At 45.9% G+C, this 19037-nt stretch overlaps 1 protein-coding gene across 1 annotated transcript in view; it reads left to right on the forward strand.

Moving 5' to 3' along the window:
• The first annotated feature begins 511 nt into the window (after positions 1 to 511).
• Positions 512 to 19037, forward strand: part of TMEM207 (transmembrane protein 207) — a 121012-nt gene continuing 102486 nt past the window's right edge. Inside the window, exon 1 of the mRNA XM_085634118.1 lies at positions 512 to 637. Coding sequence (XP_085490244.1) covers positions 524 to 637 — 114 coding nt within the window. The 5' untranslated portion in view covers positions 512 to 523. The remainder of the gene's footprint in view (positions 638 to 19037) is intronic.

Here is a 19037-nt window from a genome sequence, read left to right on the forward strand (position 1 = left end):
TTGCAACAGATTAGTCAAATTTAATTTAGGCTTTTTGGAGGGGTTGGGGGATAAGTTAGCAAAATTCTACTTTTCACGTTTTCTTCACCTGCATTTTTTGTAAACTTCATCTATCTATGTTTTTTTCACCTGCATTTTTTGTAAACTTCATCCATCTATGTTTTTTTCTGCATTTTTTGCAAACTTCACCCATCTATGTATATGCAGCTCCCAGGGACCGTGGCCGACTGATGTCGCAATAATGCTGAACCTCATGGTTGCGCTGCAGGTTCCCGCTCCGTCACACGCGTCCGCCCCCTAGTACCTGGCCATGTAAATGATGTTGCTACAAGCATGAGAACTGGATCTCAGCTCTGAATGTTGACCTCGAGGTAATGTTCAATTAATTGTTAAACTGCCCCTACACTGCTGTTCATGCTCACCTATAATTCGCCCGCTCACACGGAAAGAGCGATAATGTATTCAGCCGCTCAAGCGGACTTGCCAGACAGGCAGTCGCAGTTCTGAAGGAAAGAATCTATAAATGCGCCCCGCGAGGAGGGAGCGCTGGGAAGGATCCGCCATGCGTCCAGCAAGACCAGCCCAGCACTGTGTCTTCAGTACTAGCACGGCTCTCACCTTTGTTGGACTACTACAGGTAACCTGCCTTTCCAGTATCACGGGATTGTGTATAAATTCAGGTCTTTGTGAGAATTGGCTTCCTGTGCATGTAACTCATAGATCATATTTGCCAAAGAGAGGAACCCGAGGGCAAATTTACCACTATTTCATACAGCGCAGGAAGTCACCTTGCTGCCCTGCATGAAAGGGAAAGGGCAGGAGTGCACCGCATTTAATAGCATATGGCACATGTGTGCCCTTTCCTTGCACTGGCGCACAATGTGCGGCTTTGCACCAATGCAGTCCCCGCTGTGCCATGGGGCAAGGGTGCCTCCATTGCAGGCTGGCTTGCTTTTCTGGACGAAGGGACGCCTTCCTGCACAAAACTATCCTCTTTGGCATTTTCCGTTTTGTATGTGTTGTGCAGAACGCAGCATTCGTAGGAAGAGGGGAAACAAGGAGAAATAAAGATATTTCTCCTCGTTACACATCACCTGGGAGGCGAAGCATTTTGACGCATTCCCAGGTCTACCAGCAATGGTAAATCTCAGAATGCGCCAAAAACCATAGGTGGATGCGTGGGAACAGCCACTCTTCACTCATGGAACGCCGCCCTGGGGCAGAGTAACGCAACGCAGCAATTTGCACTGCGTTGCTTTACTGTAGATTTATCCAGCCACACAAATCTGACTGGGTAGTTGGGTCACCCTTGTGCACCCTGCGTGGTGCGAGGGCACACGCACCTCATTGATACATCTGCCCTCTGACATCTAGTTACAGATTTAACACCGATGCTCTCGAAGTAGCAGTTACGTTAAGAGGGTACAAGACTTTTTGGGAGTCTTAGGTCAAATGTTGTCAGCGGCTCTTCTCCCTGTGCAATGGGGCGGAGACATTTAGGGCTTCAAGTAGAAATCTGTCTCTCCGTGCAACCAGCGGTGGAAGCCACCAGATAGTATTGTTTTATTTTGTTTAAAACGTGTATTGATGTTAAGAACAAATTAACATTACAGTTCAGTAACTTGTCCCATCCCCTCCCCCCCCCCTTACACCAACAGAGAGGTTCGAGTTACACCTATAAATCCATACAGGACATGGGGTCACTTAAACAGCATCATTGGTTCTATCGCATCAAAGTACAGCAGGTTGGCATCACGGATACATCTAAAGGGTATTGGTCAACTGCCCCCCCCCACACACATCCTGTCCCGGTTCAGGGTCTGCCATTCCCTGTTGTAGCCGGACTTCTACCGAGCCCCACCCCATCCTTGCTCCTTGCTCCTCTCTTACAAACCAGCCTGCGGCCACCTGGTATTGTGACACCTGCTTGTACCTCCACAAAGTGAGTTGTTGACGGGCCTCAGCAGCCCCTCCCTGAACTGGATGTTGACCTCCTATTAAACTTGGCTAGAAGTTCATTGCTGTGACATCACTTCCTTCTGTGTGTGTGTGTGGTGGGGGGGGGGCTTTTTCCAATGGAAAATGAACAACCACACTTCACTTACTTGTTTTTTCATGTTTCCTTTCTACTTCCTGTTTTACTTCTATTTTATTACTATATATGATCAAAGAAGCTTCTCGAATCGAGTTTTTTAGTTGAGAAATATGTTAGTCTGGTCTGCAATAACTGGGATCACATCGACTTCAGCGAAATTGCCCACTTTTCTCGAGACTTCTCTTTCACGTATTGGCACTTTAACAACCTCTGACAAATGTCTCAAGTAGAGGTTTTCTTGGTAATGGCCCTGGACTGCTGGCCTTCGAGAGACGAGTTGTGTCTAAAGGCCACGTGTTAATGACAAGGCTGTGCATTTGGAACGCCCATTAAACGGCTCCGATAGATTGTAGTCTGAGGGGCAGAGACCCTCCTTGCGAATAATGAGTCTGAAACCGGAAATGAGCCCTTTCAAGAAAGGTCAAAGCCTGGGGCGCTCTGACTCCCCTGGCAACTTCTGAGGCCTCGCACAAGAGCTGGGCATGTACCAGGAAAGGATTGATAACAGCTTTTCCAACAATACCTCAAGACCTCATAATTGTATAGCATAGTTTTAAGGGCATCTTTGATGCTAAACATAGCTTGCTCTGCAGATCTTGGCAATGCTTGACTTACAGATTTGTGACTGTATTTTCTGTTTGTAAAGTACTTACCAACAAACGCCTTCAGGCTGCCTTCTTTCCTGCCTGCATCAAAACTTGCTAAAATAAGTGCTTAATTTGAGCCGGTGATTTCCAGTGATCAGCAGATGCACCTAATTCTTAGCACTGGCGTTTGCGATAGTCTGTCACATGGTGGCGCTGTCTGCCAAATTTGGGCATGAGTACAAGAAAAGCTGTTTATTAATGTAATATACAATAGCAATCACTAAGACGTGCCACCCAAGCCATTCTTATAGCTTTGGGAACTTCGAAAAGTCTGAACTGTCTCACTTGTAGGAGTGTGATGGTTAGTGGCTGTGCTGGTTCTGTAATCTGCAGAGCTGGCAGGGGCTCTGGATGGTGCAAGCTGCCGTGTCCTCCTGACGATGGCCCTGGCTCTTATATTTTTACAAATGCAGCACTGGCTAAAATGCACAAAAAGTGATGGATGGAATGCTTGAATTAATCTCAGTCACTGGTAAATGCTCTGGGCCACATCCCAGAACCATCTGTGCTAAACTTGGACTAGTCACACCCGGAATGCCAGGCCACCACTAAAAAAGGTTTTAATTATTATTATTCCGAACTTTAATCATATCTGCGATACCCAGTAATAAAGGGAAATTCCGGGGTATATCTCAGGATATTTGTAAGATTATTTGGGATCCCTACAGTTATCCAACAATGACTCATTTGAGAACTTCCAGCAATGGTTGAGTCCGCCATGGTGGCGTTCACCTGCCTGGGTGTGAAACGGCGCCGGTAATGAAGCATGCCACGAAACGTCATGGGCGAGGCAATTTGTCAAACTCCTGTAGGCCAATCCCGAATAATATTAATAAAAACCCGTTTTTTGGTGGTTACCCGGCATTCTTTGTGTGAGTATGTTGTGATGTGGAGGACATGTCCAGGTTACTTCCCTCTTCCTCTCCAGGAGTGAGAGACGGAGTCACTCATCTATGTGTGCAGCTGATCACCACTGTGGCGTGCAAATGACATCACTTACGAATTAAATTCAAGTCTGTGATTCACCATATTGTGGTTTTATTCAAACTTATGGTTAAAAGTGAATGTCCTCACATCGGCTGCTCTATGGAAGCGTGATGGTGGGGACGCAAGCAAAATGGGCAAACACGACAAGCTCACACGTTTGAGGGTGTTCACTAAAACTTTGAGGAGAGGGTGCACCCCTGAAAAAGGTCTCAAACATAATTCTATCAATGATATGAGTGGATTCGATTTCAGGCAGTAAATAAAGTGGTAACAAACTTAAAATTGGTGGATGGGGCTGTTACGTATGACATCTCTCCACAGGAACCAATACACATATATATTGTCAGGGGCATATTTGATTTTCTGCATTTCCAAATGTGTGAGCGAAAGTGGCTATGACTTGTGCACTGCAATATTCACTGCTTCCCGGAATACTCCTGGAATTGTTTGTGAACCCAACAAAGTTGCAAATGTGCTTCAGACGTACGAGTGGTGCTAGGGTGGCAGGGTTTGGACTCTTCATGAAACAGGCCCTTATCGATTGGATCAGCATCTAACTGTGTGTAGTCATCTGTCAAAAATCACTCAGGAGGGTTCAAGTGACAAAGATTGACTCTCCGCACTCACTGCCACGTCAGGCTGCTCCATCATCCAAGAGGCTTCAAGTGACAAAGATTGACTCTCCGCGCTCACTGTCACATCAGGCTGCTCCATCATCCAAGAGACTTCAAGTGACAAAGATTGACTCTCCGCGCTCACTGTCACATCAGGCTGCTCCATCATCCAAGAGGCTTCAAGTGACAAAGATTGACTCTCCGCGGTCACTGCCACGTCAGGCTGCTCCATCATCCAAGAGGCTTCAAGTGACAAAGATTGACTCTCCGCGCTCACTGTCACATCAGGCTGCTCCATCATCCAAGAGACTTCAAGTGACAAAGATTGACTCTCCGCGCTCACTGCCATGTCAGGCTGCTCCATCATCCAAGAGGCTTCAAGTGACAAAGATTGACTCTCCGCGGTCACTGCCACGTCAGGCTGCTCCATCATCCAAGAGGCTTCAAGTGACAAGATTGACTCTCTGCGCTCACTGCCACGTCAGGCTGCTCCATCATCCAAGAGGCTTCAAGTGACAAAGATTGACTCTCTGCGCTCACTGCCACGTCAGGCTGCTCCCTCATCCAAGAGGCTTCAAGTGACAAAGATTGACTCTCCGCGCTCACTGCCACGTCAGACTGCTCCATCATCCAAGAGGCTTCAAGTGACAAAGATTGACTCTCCGCTCTCACTGCCACGTCAGGCTGTTCCATCATCCAAGAGGCTTCAAGTGACAAAGATTGATCCTCCGCGCTCACTGCCACGTCAGGCTGCTCCATCATCAAGAGGCTTCAAGTGACAAAGATTGATCCTCCGCGCTCACTGCCACGTCAGGCTGCTCCATCATCCAAGAGGCTTCAAGTGACAAAGATTGACTCTCCGCGCTCACTGCCACGTCAGACTGCTCCATCATCCAAGAGGCTTCAAGTGACAAGATTGACTCTCCGCGCTCACTGCCACGTCAGACTGCTCCATCATCCAAGTGGCTTAAAGTGACAAAGATTGACTCTCCGCGCTCACTGCCACATCAGACTGCTCCATCATCCAAGAGGCTTCAAGTGACAAGATTGACTCTCCGCGCTTGCTGCCACATCAGACTGCTCCATCATCCAAGAGGCTTCAAGTGACAAAGATTGACTCTCCGCGCTCAGTGCCACGTCAGGCTGCTCCATCATCCAAGAGGCTTCAAGTGACAAAGATTGATCCTCCGCGCTCACTGCCACGTCAGGCTGCTCCATCATCCAAGAGGCTTCAAGTGACAAAGATTGACTCTCCGCGCTCACTGCCACGTCAGACTGCTCCATCATCCAAGAGGCTTCAAGTGACAAGATTGACTCTCCGCGCTCACTGCCACGTCAGACTGCTCCATCATCCAAGAGGCTTCACGTGACAAAGATTGACTCTCCATGCTCACTGCCACGTCAGGCTGCTCCATCATTCAAGAGGGTTCAAGCGAGAAAGATCGACTCTCCGCACTCACTGACCCCTCAGACTGGCTCATCGTTCAAGTGGGTTCAAGTGACAAAGATTGACTCTCCGCACTCACTGACCCCTCAGACTGGCTCATCATTCAAGAGGGTTCAAGTGAGAAAGATTGACTCTCCGCACTCACTGACCCCTCAGACTGGCTCATCATTCAAGAGGGTTCAAGTGGAAAAGATTAACTCAGGCTGCCTGAGAGACACCTAGTGTGTAGAAAAGCACACGAGCCACCCTAGGAGGGGCAGCTCTAAGTAAGGAACAACAAAGCCCGAACAGGTGTCAGTGGTAACAAGAAGTTTATATACTTAAGGATAGTTTTCACTACTATCTGCCAGCAGAAAATGGCGATAGTAATCAAATTATTTCAAGGACACCATGTATGAAGTGAGACCATTGCATAAACATATATGCAAAATTTACATAGAACATTACTATAAGGTATATATGAGGTCTGCAGGGGGGGCAGTGCTGTGGCGTGGGTGTCCACTCGGTGCAAGTGAGGCAAACAAAACCAAGCACTTGATAAAGGTAATAATTTAAAAATGACAATGACACAAAAGGCAAACAAGTCTATTAAGGTTATTCCAAAGCAGCATCATAATATGGTCTCAGTGCACATGCTATCCACTTGGAGTACTCTGCATATTATCAGCATTATTTGCAACAGTTCATAGTTACAACTATCCTTAAATATAAGAATTTCTTGTTTTCAGTGAGACCTGGTCGCACGTTGTAGTTCCTTACTTCAGAGACATCCAGGTCACCCACTTAGAGAAGACATTTGCATTCCTGCTGTCTCCTGCCTTGCCTCTCTGGCTTCCAAATGTCCATCGGGCACTGCCTCCTTGAGCTCTGGGGGTGAAGTTCAATGCCTGGCCACCCACGGGATCTCTGGCTTCCAAATGTCCATCGGGCACTGCCTGCTTGAGCTTTGGGGTGATGTTCAATGCCTGGCTACCCCTCGGGATCTCTGGCTTCCAAATGTCCATCTGGCACTGCCTGCTTGAGCTCTGGGGTGATGTTCAATGCCTGGCTACCCCTCGGGATCTCTGGCTTCCAAATATCCATCTGGCACTGCCTGCTTGAGCTCTGGGGGTGAAGTTCAATGCCTGGCTACCCCTCGGGATCTCTGGCTTCCAAATGTCCATCGGGCACTGCCTGCTTGAGCTCTGGGGGTGAAGTTCAATGCCTGGCTACCCCTCGGGATCTCTGGCTTCCAAATGTCCATCTGGCACTGCCTGCTTGAGCTTTGGGGTGATGTTCAATGCCTGGCTACCCCTCGGGATCTCTGGCTTCCAAATGTCCATCTAGCACTGCCTGCTTGAGCTTTGGGGTGATGTTCAATGCCTGGCTACCCCTCGGGATCTCTGGCTTCCAAATGTCCATCTGGCACTGCCTGCTTGAGCTCTGGAGTGATGTTCAATGCCTGGCTACCCCTCGGGATCTCTGGCTTCCAAATGTCCATCTGGCACTGCCTGCTTGAGCTCTGGGGGTGAAGTTCAATGCCTGGCTACCCCTCGGGATCTCTGGCTTCCAAATGTCCATCTGGCACTGCCTGCTTGAGCTTTGGGGGTGAAGTTCAATGCCTGGCTACCCCTCGGGATCTCTGGCTTCCAAGTGTCAAGACACTCTAGACAACATAACATGTATTTGTAAAGTTCACATTCACCCGGAAGGGTATCTTGGTGCTGAATAACAGATGTCTATTGTTATCCAACTCAATAGTACTCATTTTATCGACCTCAGAAGGATGGAAGACTCGAGCCTGTGACCATGAGGTCAAACGCATGCCCTACATTGGACGCATTAGTCCATTAAGCCACCAGACCCAGCTGGAGTTACACTATTTGCCGGCATTGCCTGCTGGGGACCAGGTATTGTTGCTCTAGTCTATATCAATCCGTGCTGCCTTCAACGACCAGCATAGGCTGCAGATGCAAGCCTGCATAGCTTGGCACCTCCAGGCATGAGCCACCAGTCTCCACCTGTGAATGACAGAAGCAAGGAGGCCGCAGCATCTCTCTGTTGGCACTGGCACACTGGAACTTCCTCCTGGTGAGCCTCCTTGAAGAACCCGGACCCTGCTCCTCCCTGCCTCTCCCCCCACGCCCTCCAGGCCTCCTTGAAGAACTCCTTCTTGCCCCTCTCCTGCCCCATGCCTCCATGAAGAAACTGGTCCATCCTGCTCCCCACCCCTGCGCCCCAGGCTTCCTTGCTGCGCCCTCAAAAGCAGCTGTTCCACCTGCAAGCCTGAAACTGGTCCCCAATGATAAAATGAATACAGAAAGAACAAGCATTTGCAATGCAATAGGTCTCGCATTTACGCGAGTTTGACCTATTGGCATTGTAAATGACAATGGCTTTTATTTATGTTTCAAAAACCAAAACATAAATAAAAGGCAATGTCATTTACAATAAAAATAGCTCAAACTCTCGCAAATGCGAGTCCTATTGCATTGCTAATGCTTGTTATTCATCATAGTCTGACCCAGAGGCAGGAAGGAAAAGAAAGCAAAGGGGGAAAGAATAAGAAAGAGAAATATGGAAAAATAGCGAGAAAGCGGTAAAGCGGGGATGAAAAAGGGGCAAGGATTAAAGAGGTACGAGGTGAAATTAAGTTTAAACATCATTTGTATTCGGCAACCCAACATATGACAGCGTCATCAGCAGGTTTTCAGAGAAATTTGGATCCTTGAACTTTCTCTTTTACAAATTAAGCACGGTGTGTGACTTTCCTGTGCCTTCTTTGTATAGAGATCACCTGTTTCACACTTCGGCACATCATGAGTAGCTTATATAGGCCAGGTTTCTTTTGCTGCATGCTGGGATTTGTAGTCATGTTTAACCCATTATAATACCAGGACTACAAGTGCTAGAATAAAAAAATTAAAAAATAACGACTCCATGAGCTTCTCACGCATGAACCGGGAAAACATGAGAGGACTGGGGTGACACTTTAATTTGCACGCTCTCCAATAAAGCCAAAGGATGAAGTCGGTGTAATGAGAAAACTATTAGCAAGTACCCGTATTTGTAGTGAGAAACTATACAGACGTGGCCCTGAAAGACTCGCCACACCCCGGAGGTGCTTATATAAGGTCACTAAACTATAACCTAACCCTATTGTAGTGGAAACAACTGTGACACCCTGAAATGAATCAGGCATTTTGATCCAATCTCATGGTCTGAGGCAACTTTCTGAAGGCCACCTACATGTCCTTACAGTACATACGATAGAATTGTTGTAACGCAGCTGGTATGTATTTAGTGATAATTTTAGGGAGGAATTGTATATCTGTTAAGAAGGCACACCGTATTCTAACTTCTCCAGCCACTGGCTTTGGAAGTGTCCACCAACTTACATTTGTACACAGTCTCGAAATGCCTCCGCTTACCTCTCCCCCTTAGTTAACCCAAGCCACATCCACAAAGTACTGAAGGTTCGCTCTTCCACCACAAGGCGCACAACAGCAGCACAGCTTTCTATTCACACCTGCTTTTCAGGCGTGATTGTTCAATTAGTTGTAAACAAATAGTCTCAGCATGCACTGAAGTGAGTGTTGTTGACGTTGTCCTCCTACAAGAGTGCTTCAAAGTGCGCTGGTTCTGCAGATTAGGTGCTAAGAGGGGGAGGATTGGGTGTCACAGTTTAGAAAGTTAGCCTCAGATTTTAGGAATCGGTGCCGACAGCTTGAAACCAGTCACGGGCAGACTAACACATGGGGGACCTGAAGCCAGTGTGTGCATGATGCAGAGGAAATAGTGATGGTAGGGAAGGGTGGCCGCCCGGCCTCACACTCCCCACTGCGTCATACAGAGCAACACACAACCAGTTCCGGTACCCTCCGGTGGCCTTTGGGTGTACAGATAATTAATTCCCAGACCCCTCGAAACAGGCGGCTGCGCTGACCCACAGGTAGGAGTGGGGACTGGGCACAGCAGTCTGAGCTCTTTCGGAGCAGGCGGTGCTGGTGGCACATTGTCCGCAGTCACCGCCCTGCTAGTAGGTCCGAGGCACAGCGCTGCAAAGAACAGGGGAAGCGTCCACCACCAGCCCCTGGAGGCAGGAGAACCAACTTCCGAATTTCACAGGGTGGTGGTGGGGGCGGGCTATCTGAGCTATAGGGCACAACCTTTGACCTCTGTGACATCATCGAAAGTCATCGGACGACAAGGAAAAGGATATATTTAAATAAAGCAATATACCAAATTTCCTTCAACACCAGTATGGAACAAGCGTCGGGCTGCACTGAAGTGTCCGTCTGTTGATGTCAGGAAGGACAGTCTCAAACTCCGGTCGGTGGTAGCAATTCCAGGGGGCCCCGATCCATTGGCAGGCAATAACAAGGGAAAGTGAAAGAGCGCCATGCGCGCGTTGTAGGGACGCTGTGAGCGTGCACATCGGTGTGGCCTGTGGCTCGTGCCCAGTGGCGGCGCCTACGGACTTAGCCGTACTTGAATAAGTGCTGCGGGGCTCGTGCGAACCAGGGAGGGGGCCGCCAAAGCGCCCAAAGCAACAAAAAAAAAAGCCCCTGCATGCCATGCTGCACGGCCGAGGAACCTGCCTGCCCGAGAAGAGCTACCTGGAGGCGACCAAGGCGGGTGAGTGACGGCACTGCCGTGCCTGTGAGCGCCGCGCCGCGCTGCTCCGACTCAGTGCACTGAAGCAAAGCACCTCACCAGGCTGTGAGTTTGAGAGACGCGACACTGCTAAACACAGAACCGTGTGCAGTACCCAAGTTTCTAGTGCAGTGCGAGCTTAACTTTCATGCGCCGGGTGTGACGTCACTGCCGTGTGATAAACAGAGAAGGAGCGAGCCAGAGCAGTGTCACTAGTGTGTTTAAACACTGTTTCTATTCCCTGTGTGCCACTGTCTCACCCCGCATTAAAAAAAATTGCATGAGGCTTGCGAGGACGGAAGTGGGACAGGAAATGTGCACATCGCGTGTGTGGACGTGCGTGTTCACGGGCGCGTTCACAACCTCAAATCCACCCTGCGCGTGCCCATCTCCTGTCTTCCTTCCGAGGCAAGTCAGCAACAATAGATCTCGCTGGCAACAGCACTTTCGCGCTGTGTCGCCAGGCGAGACTTAATAAAAGGAGAAGGTCTAGGATGCTATCTTATGTAAATCTCTTCTTTAAATCTTTTTAAAGAAATAAGATTTTATTTCTTTAAATCTGAAATACTATGGCCTCAAATCACAGCATGTCTCCACAGACCTGTGCTGCGGACTGCACTGCACGGATTAGTACAAAAGGCATCTCAGTTACCAAGCAGTTAACAAGCATTGGCAAAGCCAACAGGTCTTGGCAATGCGAGAGTTATTTCCATTGTCAATGTCTTTCAGCCACGTATACACACAATTTCATATCAAATACTCACTTTTCAATTTTGATATACATATAGTAATTCAACCAAACAAAAGCTTCTAATTTAGTTGGCTGGACTGCATGCAGGAGGGCGACCAGTAGCTCACAACCAACTCATTGGAGAAGTCTGAAACTGACTGTTTCTCACAAAAGAAGCACACAGCACTGTGCAACGCATTGGAAAACGGATGTTGCGCAATGCTTTCATGGTTAGAAATCACTTTCAATCAATCAATAACAAAAAGTAGTCTCCTAGTCAAAGACCGGCTCACCCGGTGATATTACCATGTCCTCTTGCACATCTGGTCACTGAAGAACACGTTACTTTCGGCCCTTCTAAGGCAAATAACATAAAATGCATGGAACACCATGCACAGATAGGCACAGGGTGTGACTCAGTCGCCCCAGATACTCTGCAACAACTGATCTCCAACATAAGAGACGCGCAGACAAAAGCAATGCGGGAAACAGCGACAGGGATCATAACGCGACGTCCAGAACTCCACACAGCAGCCGCACGCCTGCTGGGCCAAGGCTGCATCCAGCACAAATCTCTCGGCACCACCGACACCCAAATCAGGGTGCAAGGAAAGGACCTTCCTCCCCATGGTAGTCAACACTACAACTCTGCACCCTAACAGGCGACTTATGCGAGGCTATGCCACGTGACGTCCATTTACGCGTCCCTTTACAAAATAAAGGATGCGCGCAGCTAGTTGTTCACTGTAAACAGAACGGCCACCTTGATTTTCCACAACTAATAGGTCAAACAACTAAGTTACACTGAGTTTGTTCTTGAGTTTCAGCGCATGATACAAATGATGGATTGAAATCATTGTGTGCTATGACATAGAACAAAGAATAATAGGTCGTCTCATACCAGAAAAGACAGCATTAGTAGAATTTTTTTTTAAATGTATTTTTTAGGGGATGTGCACTTTGCTATAGGTCAGTAAATTGTAAGTAGCTCTATAGCTGCCATTTTGCCCAGTATTTTGAATATCAACGTATCGTCTTTTTATAAAAATTGCCATACCAGCGGAACACTGGTCGTGTATTAACACAAGAAATGATACGTCGTGCCTTTTTGAGCTTCCCACAGTGCACTGCGGTGGGTGGGGCATGAATGATAGTCCAAGTGAACGATATACCAAACATTCCCTATAATGGTCCCCATTCCAGAGCAGACACTTTTTGAAATAGAAGGTCTGTTAGAACAGTTTTCATCGAACCCGGCACATCATATTCCACTCACTATATAATGTACGTAACAATTTTAGTAATTGCCATTCCATTCTCACTAAAATTATTTAAAAATTTGACAAACTGTGGATGCCTGCGTTATATCACAATCCTTGATCGACTCAACAGGTCATTAAGTACTAGTTATCCTTGTCGTTTTTTATACCTTCACAAGGTTTCCAACGTTAAATGCTTGTTTTGTCCTCGCTCGAGGTTTCATTTGAAGTAGAAATGACCTGCCCTAGCGTGACAGCTGTGCTAAGAGGCTGGGTGTGGGCAGAATCACCACGACGCAGCTCTAAGCCATCTCACTGCAATCAGTATTTTCTGAGTTATTGGAAGCAGTTTTTGTACCTTCTCAGAGATTGAACACGGTACAGAAAGAGGAACCCTCAACAGCACCTAAGACATGGGAAGTATTACGGTGTAGAAGCAAAGGTATTTGGACATGGACACATTGATTATTTTGTTAGACACAACAACGACACGACTTACACAAAAGTGCGACCTAGAAAATGTAAATATTCATCTTCAGAGCAGCAGCGTTTGTGATGAGATAAGAACAAGATCTACAGCTCGGTTTACTGAAACAGAGCAATGAAGCTCAGAGTGAGTGAAAAAACGAATGCTTGTGTAAAGTGCTCCAAATCAAAGAGAAAAGTAGGTCTGAAAACATTTGTAAAAATAGGAGCTGGGGATGGATAGTAGTAATTGGTCCATGCTCCCAGGGAGGGCTCATGAAAACAAACCAACTGCCAATACCGATGAACATTTATGGATCTTAGTTAACCTGGCGCAAGATCAATAAATCAATGCAACCTTCCACTACTCAATAGCATTTATTTCAATCGCACCTGTTCTTTTATATTTCTCATTTTTTTAAAAAGAACAATAGTACTTCATATACAAAATTTCTTTTCAAAAATCACCACGATACAAAATACCGAACAAAAAAGAATTGTAGAACAAAGAAAAATTTACGACACAATCCCAAACTCATTTCACTCCCAGTTACACTCAATCATTCATTCCACAATCCTCATTCACCCACAACTAACAACCTACACACAATCGTATGCCCGCTCCTTGGGTCCCTGGATTTAAATCTTAAACTGGTGGACCAAGGTGTTAAAATCAAACAAAGTAATATTTGATATCCTCCTTGGTTGTGCACAACATCTACTCTCAGCAGATTCCCAGTTCCAACCAAAAAATTATTTAAAAGTGCACAACATGAGCGTCCTAATTTAAACAGACAATTGTTTGATAAAAAAAGTAGAACAAGGGTCTACGCATTTCGAACCCATGTATTTCCGGCGTTCTCTTCAGGACCAAAGACACTGTAGGACAAAAAGAAAGAAAAAGGATTTGTACTTTTTTTTAAAAAGCCTTCTCATTATCGAGCGCTATCATCAAAATTCACTTCCTCCCACCAAGCTCTTACCAATTTGACTCTCACCAATGATGGAAGTTTCTACAGGGATATGTGCTGTGAAGCCACTACAGAGAGGAGAAGAAATGCACAAAAAAGTCCTGTCAGAAAATGGGTATGGCTCGTAATCTACAGGAAAAAACGCCTCAATGGCAGAAACTTACTTTCATTAATTCAATACTAGGTCGTGGTGTAAATAACCGCCATTGCCGAAGCATGTATCTTGTTGTAAAATAATTTTCACTTACGTCCAAATCTGCAACAGAGAGCGCAGATGGCTATAGTTTGTGTATGAAAACAGAGCCTCCTTTCGTGGCCTTTGTATCAGTTAACATTACACGTACCTTTAAAGGCGCTGGGTGGGATGCGAGCAGCGATTATTCAGCGATTCGATTCATTTCCAGCCTTTTGCCACTAGAAAGAAACATAAAAGCCGGTTAGTTGGCTGACGGAGCCGCGGATCTGGATTAATTTTCCCGCGTCTGAACTGCTCCAAACCTTAGCGCAGTGACTACTTCCGCAATCGTCTCAATGACTCTCTCTATTCCTGCACCTACGGCGGCATGTGAATTGCGCTAGTCTCTGTTTCCCCTTACATGTGGAGCATTCGCTCTGCATTCTGGGGGATTCAACATAGGATTGTGTGAAATGTAGTTCATTTGACAGGGCGAGCAAAATTCTCAGTACCAAACTGAAAAAAAATATCAGGCATCTCTGCTCAAAATCCAGGGAATTATGGGGGATGTAGACTATTTACAACGACGGACAAAATTCCTCTATATTACCAACGGTGCCAATGGAAGCTTTGTCAGGAATATCCAAAAAGTTATCCTGTGGAGCTGTGGTCCACCTTAAACGACCACCTACAGTTTATATAGTTCCAATAGTTTGTTTAGCCCTGACACAGCAGTGTCGAATTTAAAAATAAGCATTGCTTCTCTTTGGGATAATTTTGAATCCATATCCCCTCCTCTCGGATCACGTTTGATCTTTGAAATAATTGTCCACCGCAAATCTCTTTCCAGATGTGATTTTTTGTTCCAATGGTTCACCAATGGAGCAGTTTCCACATTTCTTCTAATACGAGGTTTGTGTTGTGTGATCCTTTGACGCGCTTCTTGGTTTGTTTTTCCGATGTACAACAGTGAGCATGGACATGTGATCCATAAATGACGCATTTCGTTTTACAGTTGGTAAATGCATCCTGCTGCCATTGTGAGTAAACAGTGCTCCTTCCATCGTTTGTTCACAGCATAAGCATGTGCCACACTTATGATGTCCTGTTACAGCTGTTAGCCCCATCAGTTCTCTCAAAGATGGTTTAGGGGTCTTTTTTACAGCTGCCTTAACTATATGGTTTGATTTGCTTCTTTCCTTTTTTAATGCAAACAACGGGCCATTTGAAAAAGCTGGATCCAGGTTCTTTGTTAGGTGCCAGTTCTGGTTAATAACTTTTTTTAAATTATTTGAATTTGGACAGAAGGTTGTGACACTGACATGACGTTGCATTGGAGGTTTTTCATGTTCGTTTAGCAGTGTCTCCCTGGGTGTCCACCATGCTCGCTTCATAGCTGATTTTACTAGTTTTTTTGGATACCCGCGGTCCCGTAATTTCTCAACCAGGTTGTTGGCATGCAAGGTATATTCGTCCTTGTAAAAAAAATTAAGACGAAACCTTAAAAACTGTCCATGTGGTAAATCTTCTCTCAAACTTCTAGGGTGATTACTGGAGAACAAAAGGGCCTTATTTCTATCTGTAGATTTTTTGTACAATGTTGCAACTAGTCCACCCTCTGCTGGATACACTTCTACATCTAGGAAAGGCATTTTATATGCTGAATGATTTATGCTGAACTTGATATCTGATGTTCTTTGATTTAACCACTCATAGAAGTCCATTAGTTGTTCCACACTTCCTGTCCAAACCATGAAAATATCGTTGATGAAACGTAACCATGTTGTTATGTACTGTTTAAATGGATTATTGTTATAGACAAACTTGTCTTCGTACATCGACATGAACAGTACTGCTAATTCCGGGGCGAAGGGGCACCCCATCGCTAGTCCTTTTATCTGGAAAAAGAACTCCTCTCCAAAGGCGAAGTAATTTTTCTTGAGAGCAAATGCGGCCAGTTCAAGAATAAATTCTGTTGGAACTCTAGCTGGTTTAGGTCTTTTTTCCAGAAAATATGCCAGGACCGCCACAGCTTCATCCTGTGGATTTGGGGTATATAAAGAAGTGACATTAAGTGTCACCATTATATCTTTGTCAGTTTCAAAGGAACATCCTTGAGTTTATTAATGAAATCCGTCGTGTCTTGAAGATAAGATACAACTTCATCCATATAGGCCTTCAAAAAGTAATCTACGTATTTTGAAATTGGCTCAACCAGGGACTCGCAACCGGAGACTATTGGTCTCCCTGGAGGACTAGTCTTGTTCTTGTGGACTTTAGGCAAAAGACTCAGGCATGCTGCATGCATGCCATGGACAAATGGGGGAAAGGAATAGAAGAGTGGCGAAGGGGCCTGCACAAGGTATCCATGTCTCTTTCAAGACAGCACATGCGCTATCTAGAACTGAGACCTAAAAAGTGCATGAGAGTTGCTCAGTGGCAAAATAACCTGTATTTCCCACATATCACATTGTCGCCTTTGTTGTGATCTAAATTTGTATGTACGTCAAATATGAATTTTGTCAATTACAGTATATGAGCAAATTTCATTTACACAAAAATCTTGTGCAAGCAGCATCACTTGCACAAGATTTTTGTGAACTGAGCTATTGAGCAAATACATAAAATGTTTCGCAACTTAGTAAAACAAAAGAAAAATAATCAGATATATATAGCCTGATATGCCTGGCTTGACATGATCAATATACCCTCCCCTTCTCCATCCTCTGTACCATGAAAATTCGTCATGGTCATTCCAGTGGCGGTCCGTCCATTGGGGGCGTTGGGGCGTTGCCCCCCCGCCCGCTCCCCGTGCCCGCAGCTTCCTCGGCGTCTGCCGCGTCTCTGAATTTAAGTAAACTCTCAGTTTACTTACGTTCAGAGACGCTGAGGGAGGGAGAACTGTCAGTCAGAATGACGTTGGACCGCCCACCCCCTTCAGAGTCTGAAGGGGTGGGCGGTCTGGCGTCATGTTGACTGACAGGCAGCCAGCAGCACACAAGTGCGCATGAGTGGGGACGGAGGGCGATTTTTGCACCGTGCCCAGTCATGCGCACTCGTGTTTACAAAGGCTGGCGCATGCCCATTAGGAGAGCGAGGGTTGAGCCAAGGCTCAAACCTCGGTCTCCAATGGGTAGGCGGGCGGAGCGTAAGCCTGCTCTAAGCCAATCCTGGTGCTGCTCCAGCACCAGGATTGGCTGAGAGGGGGCTTGCAATGCATGCCAGCACTGATGGGCTGTTCCAGTGAGTAGGCGCCAGAAGTAACGGAAACGGACCCGAGGCGGCGCGGACGGTGGACCCGGACCTGCTCAGGACAGGTAGGATTTAATTTAAAAAAACGTCCCACCCCCCCCCCCCCCACACGACACGAGGCGCGGCTGCAAAGGAATTGAATAGTTCTCGTTTTTGTTATAGTATTTCTTAAGGTCATAATCTATTTAGCAGGTTATTTCGTAGTACAGCACAAGTTCTTAGTCCCAAAGTTCTTATTTGCAAATAGATGATGACATTCAATTATTTATTCGGAGGGGGCAAGATTAAAACCTTTTACGCTACATGCCCACTCTACATCTGGGGGGCTTTCAACTTCCTTCTATGTGTAATTTCGACCTGGCCCTTCATCTTTCACAATTAGTGTACCTCCTAGCACAACCTGGTCTATCTCCGCTGTGGGTATCTCTGTAAAACGAAGCACATGAGCGCTCCAGGTTATTGGGCAGTGCGATATGCACACAAAGGGTTAATGAAGACGTCCACTGATGAAGTATCTAAAGCAATATTTGTCCATTGGAATTCTGAAAAAGATTTGCTACTCTCGGTGCAAACTTTGCAATTTCATTTTATGTTTAATCACATGAAATTAAAGCCAGACGATGTACTTCTCCAAAGTTTCAGGGATTGAAAGGAGTTCACAAACTGAAGAACAGCTAAAGAAAAATGCTTAGGGGTCAATCTGCATTTACTCACTGGCGACCCAATCTGGCACTGGACTACATTACACCAGCCACGATATAGAGATTCCTCAGAGACGCGATGCTGAAATGTTGATAGTTTAAAATTTGACACAATTGGTATTGGTCCCCTTTGTATCTACAAAGATCAAGGATGTTTCCCTACTCTCAGTGCTGCTGGTGTAAAAGCAAACATCTCTGTATTTTCAGTTTTTCACTTTGTCCTTTCCCCACGTTTTAGTTGTTTTGACACAGGGTAAAATAGCCTACTGGTTCCATGTAATCTTTTGTTTCACACAACTGTGTCCCTCTGTAAATAAGAGTATTAGGAAACTTTGCATTACATTTTCTTAGTAATGACGTCGACTCCAGGAGAAAAGTTACTTTTCTATACCAACGTCTGTTTTCCTTTAGCACTGCCGCTTTAAAATAGTGTGAGGCCGGAGAAATAAGTAACTGCTCGCTCCACTTAAACGTTATATGAATGTTGGAAATACAGCAAGAATTGACAGAAAGAGGTGACCCATATTGGAACAATGACTCTGTGTCTTTTCCTGGAAAACTGTTTTCTGCTATTGAATGTGTTTTTGTTTGCCTTGATTGTGTGAACCAGCACATTGATCCTCCACAAGGTTGATATCTGGAAGCAAGAAGGGTTCATGTGTGTTGCTTTTTTCTGAGGTTGCTGAGTACTAAGAAGAATTTTGCATTTTGAATGATGAACCTCGATCTGAAACTCTATGGTATAGCATGTAATTCGATTTGCGTCTGTCCTGGTTTATTGCACAGCTTGACCTGATTGGTGGTAATTTTCAGGTCACACTGTGAAAGTGGCCGCTCTGGCATTTCATAACTATGTGCCCTCGAAAAAAAAAAGTGCTTTGTGAGTTTGTCACCAATGTGATGATATATGTCAGACTTGCGTGTCGCGGCATCTTTTTCATTCCTTTTACCGTTCCGGTTAGCAGGGAAAGTGCGTAGTTTGATGCCAATGTATCCGGCACATTCCTTACTTACATAGTGTTAACATGTGCAGGAAGTGACCTAATAATGAAATACTCC

Source organism: Triturus cristatus, chromosome 11 (assembly GCF_964204655.1).
Source record: "Triturus cristatus chromosome 11, aTriCri1.1, whole genome shotgun sequence".
NCBI classification, from domain to species: Eukaryota; Metazoa; Chordata; class Amphibia; order Caudata; family Salamandridae; genus Triturus; species Triturus cristatus.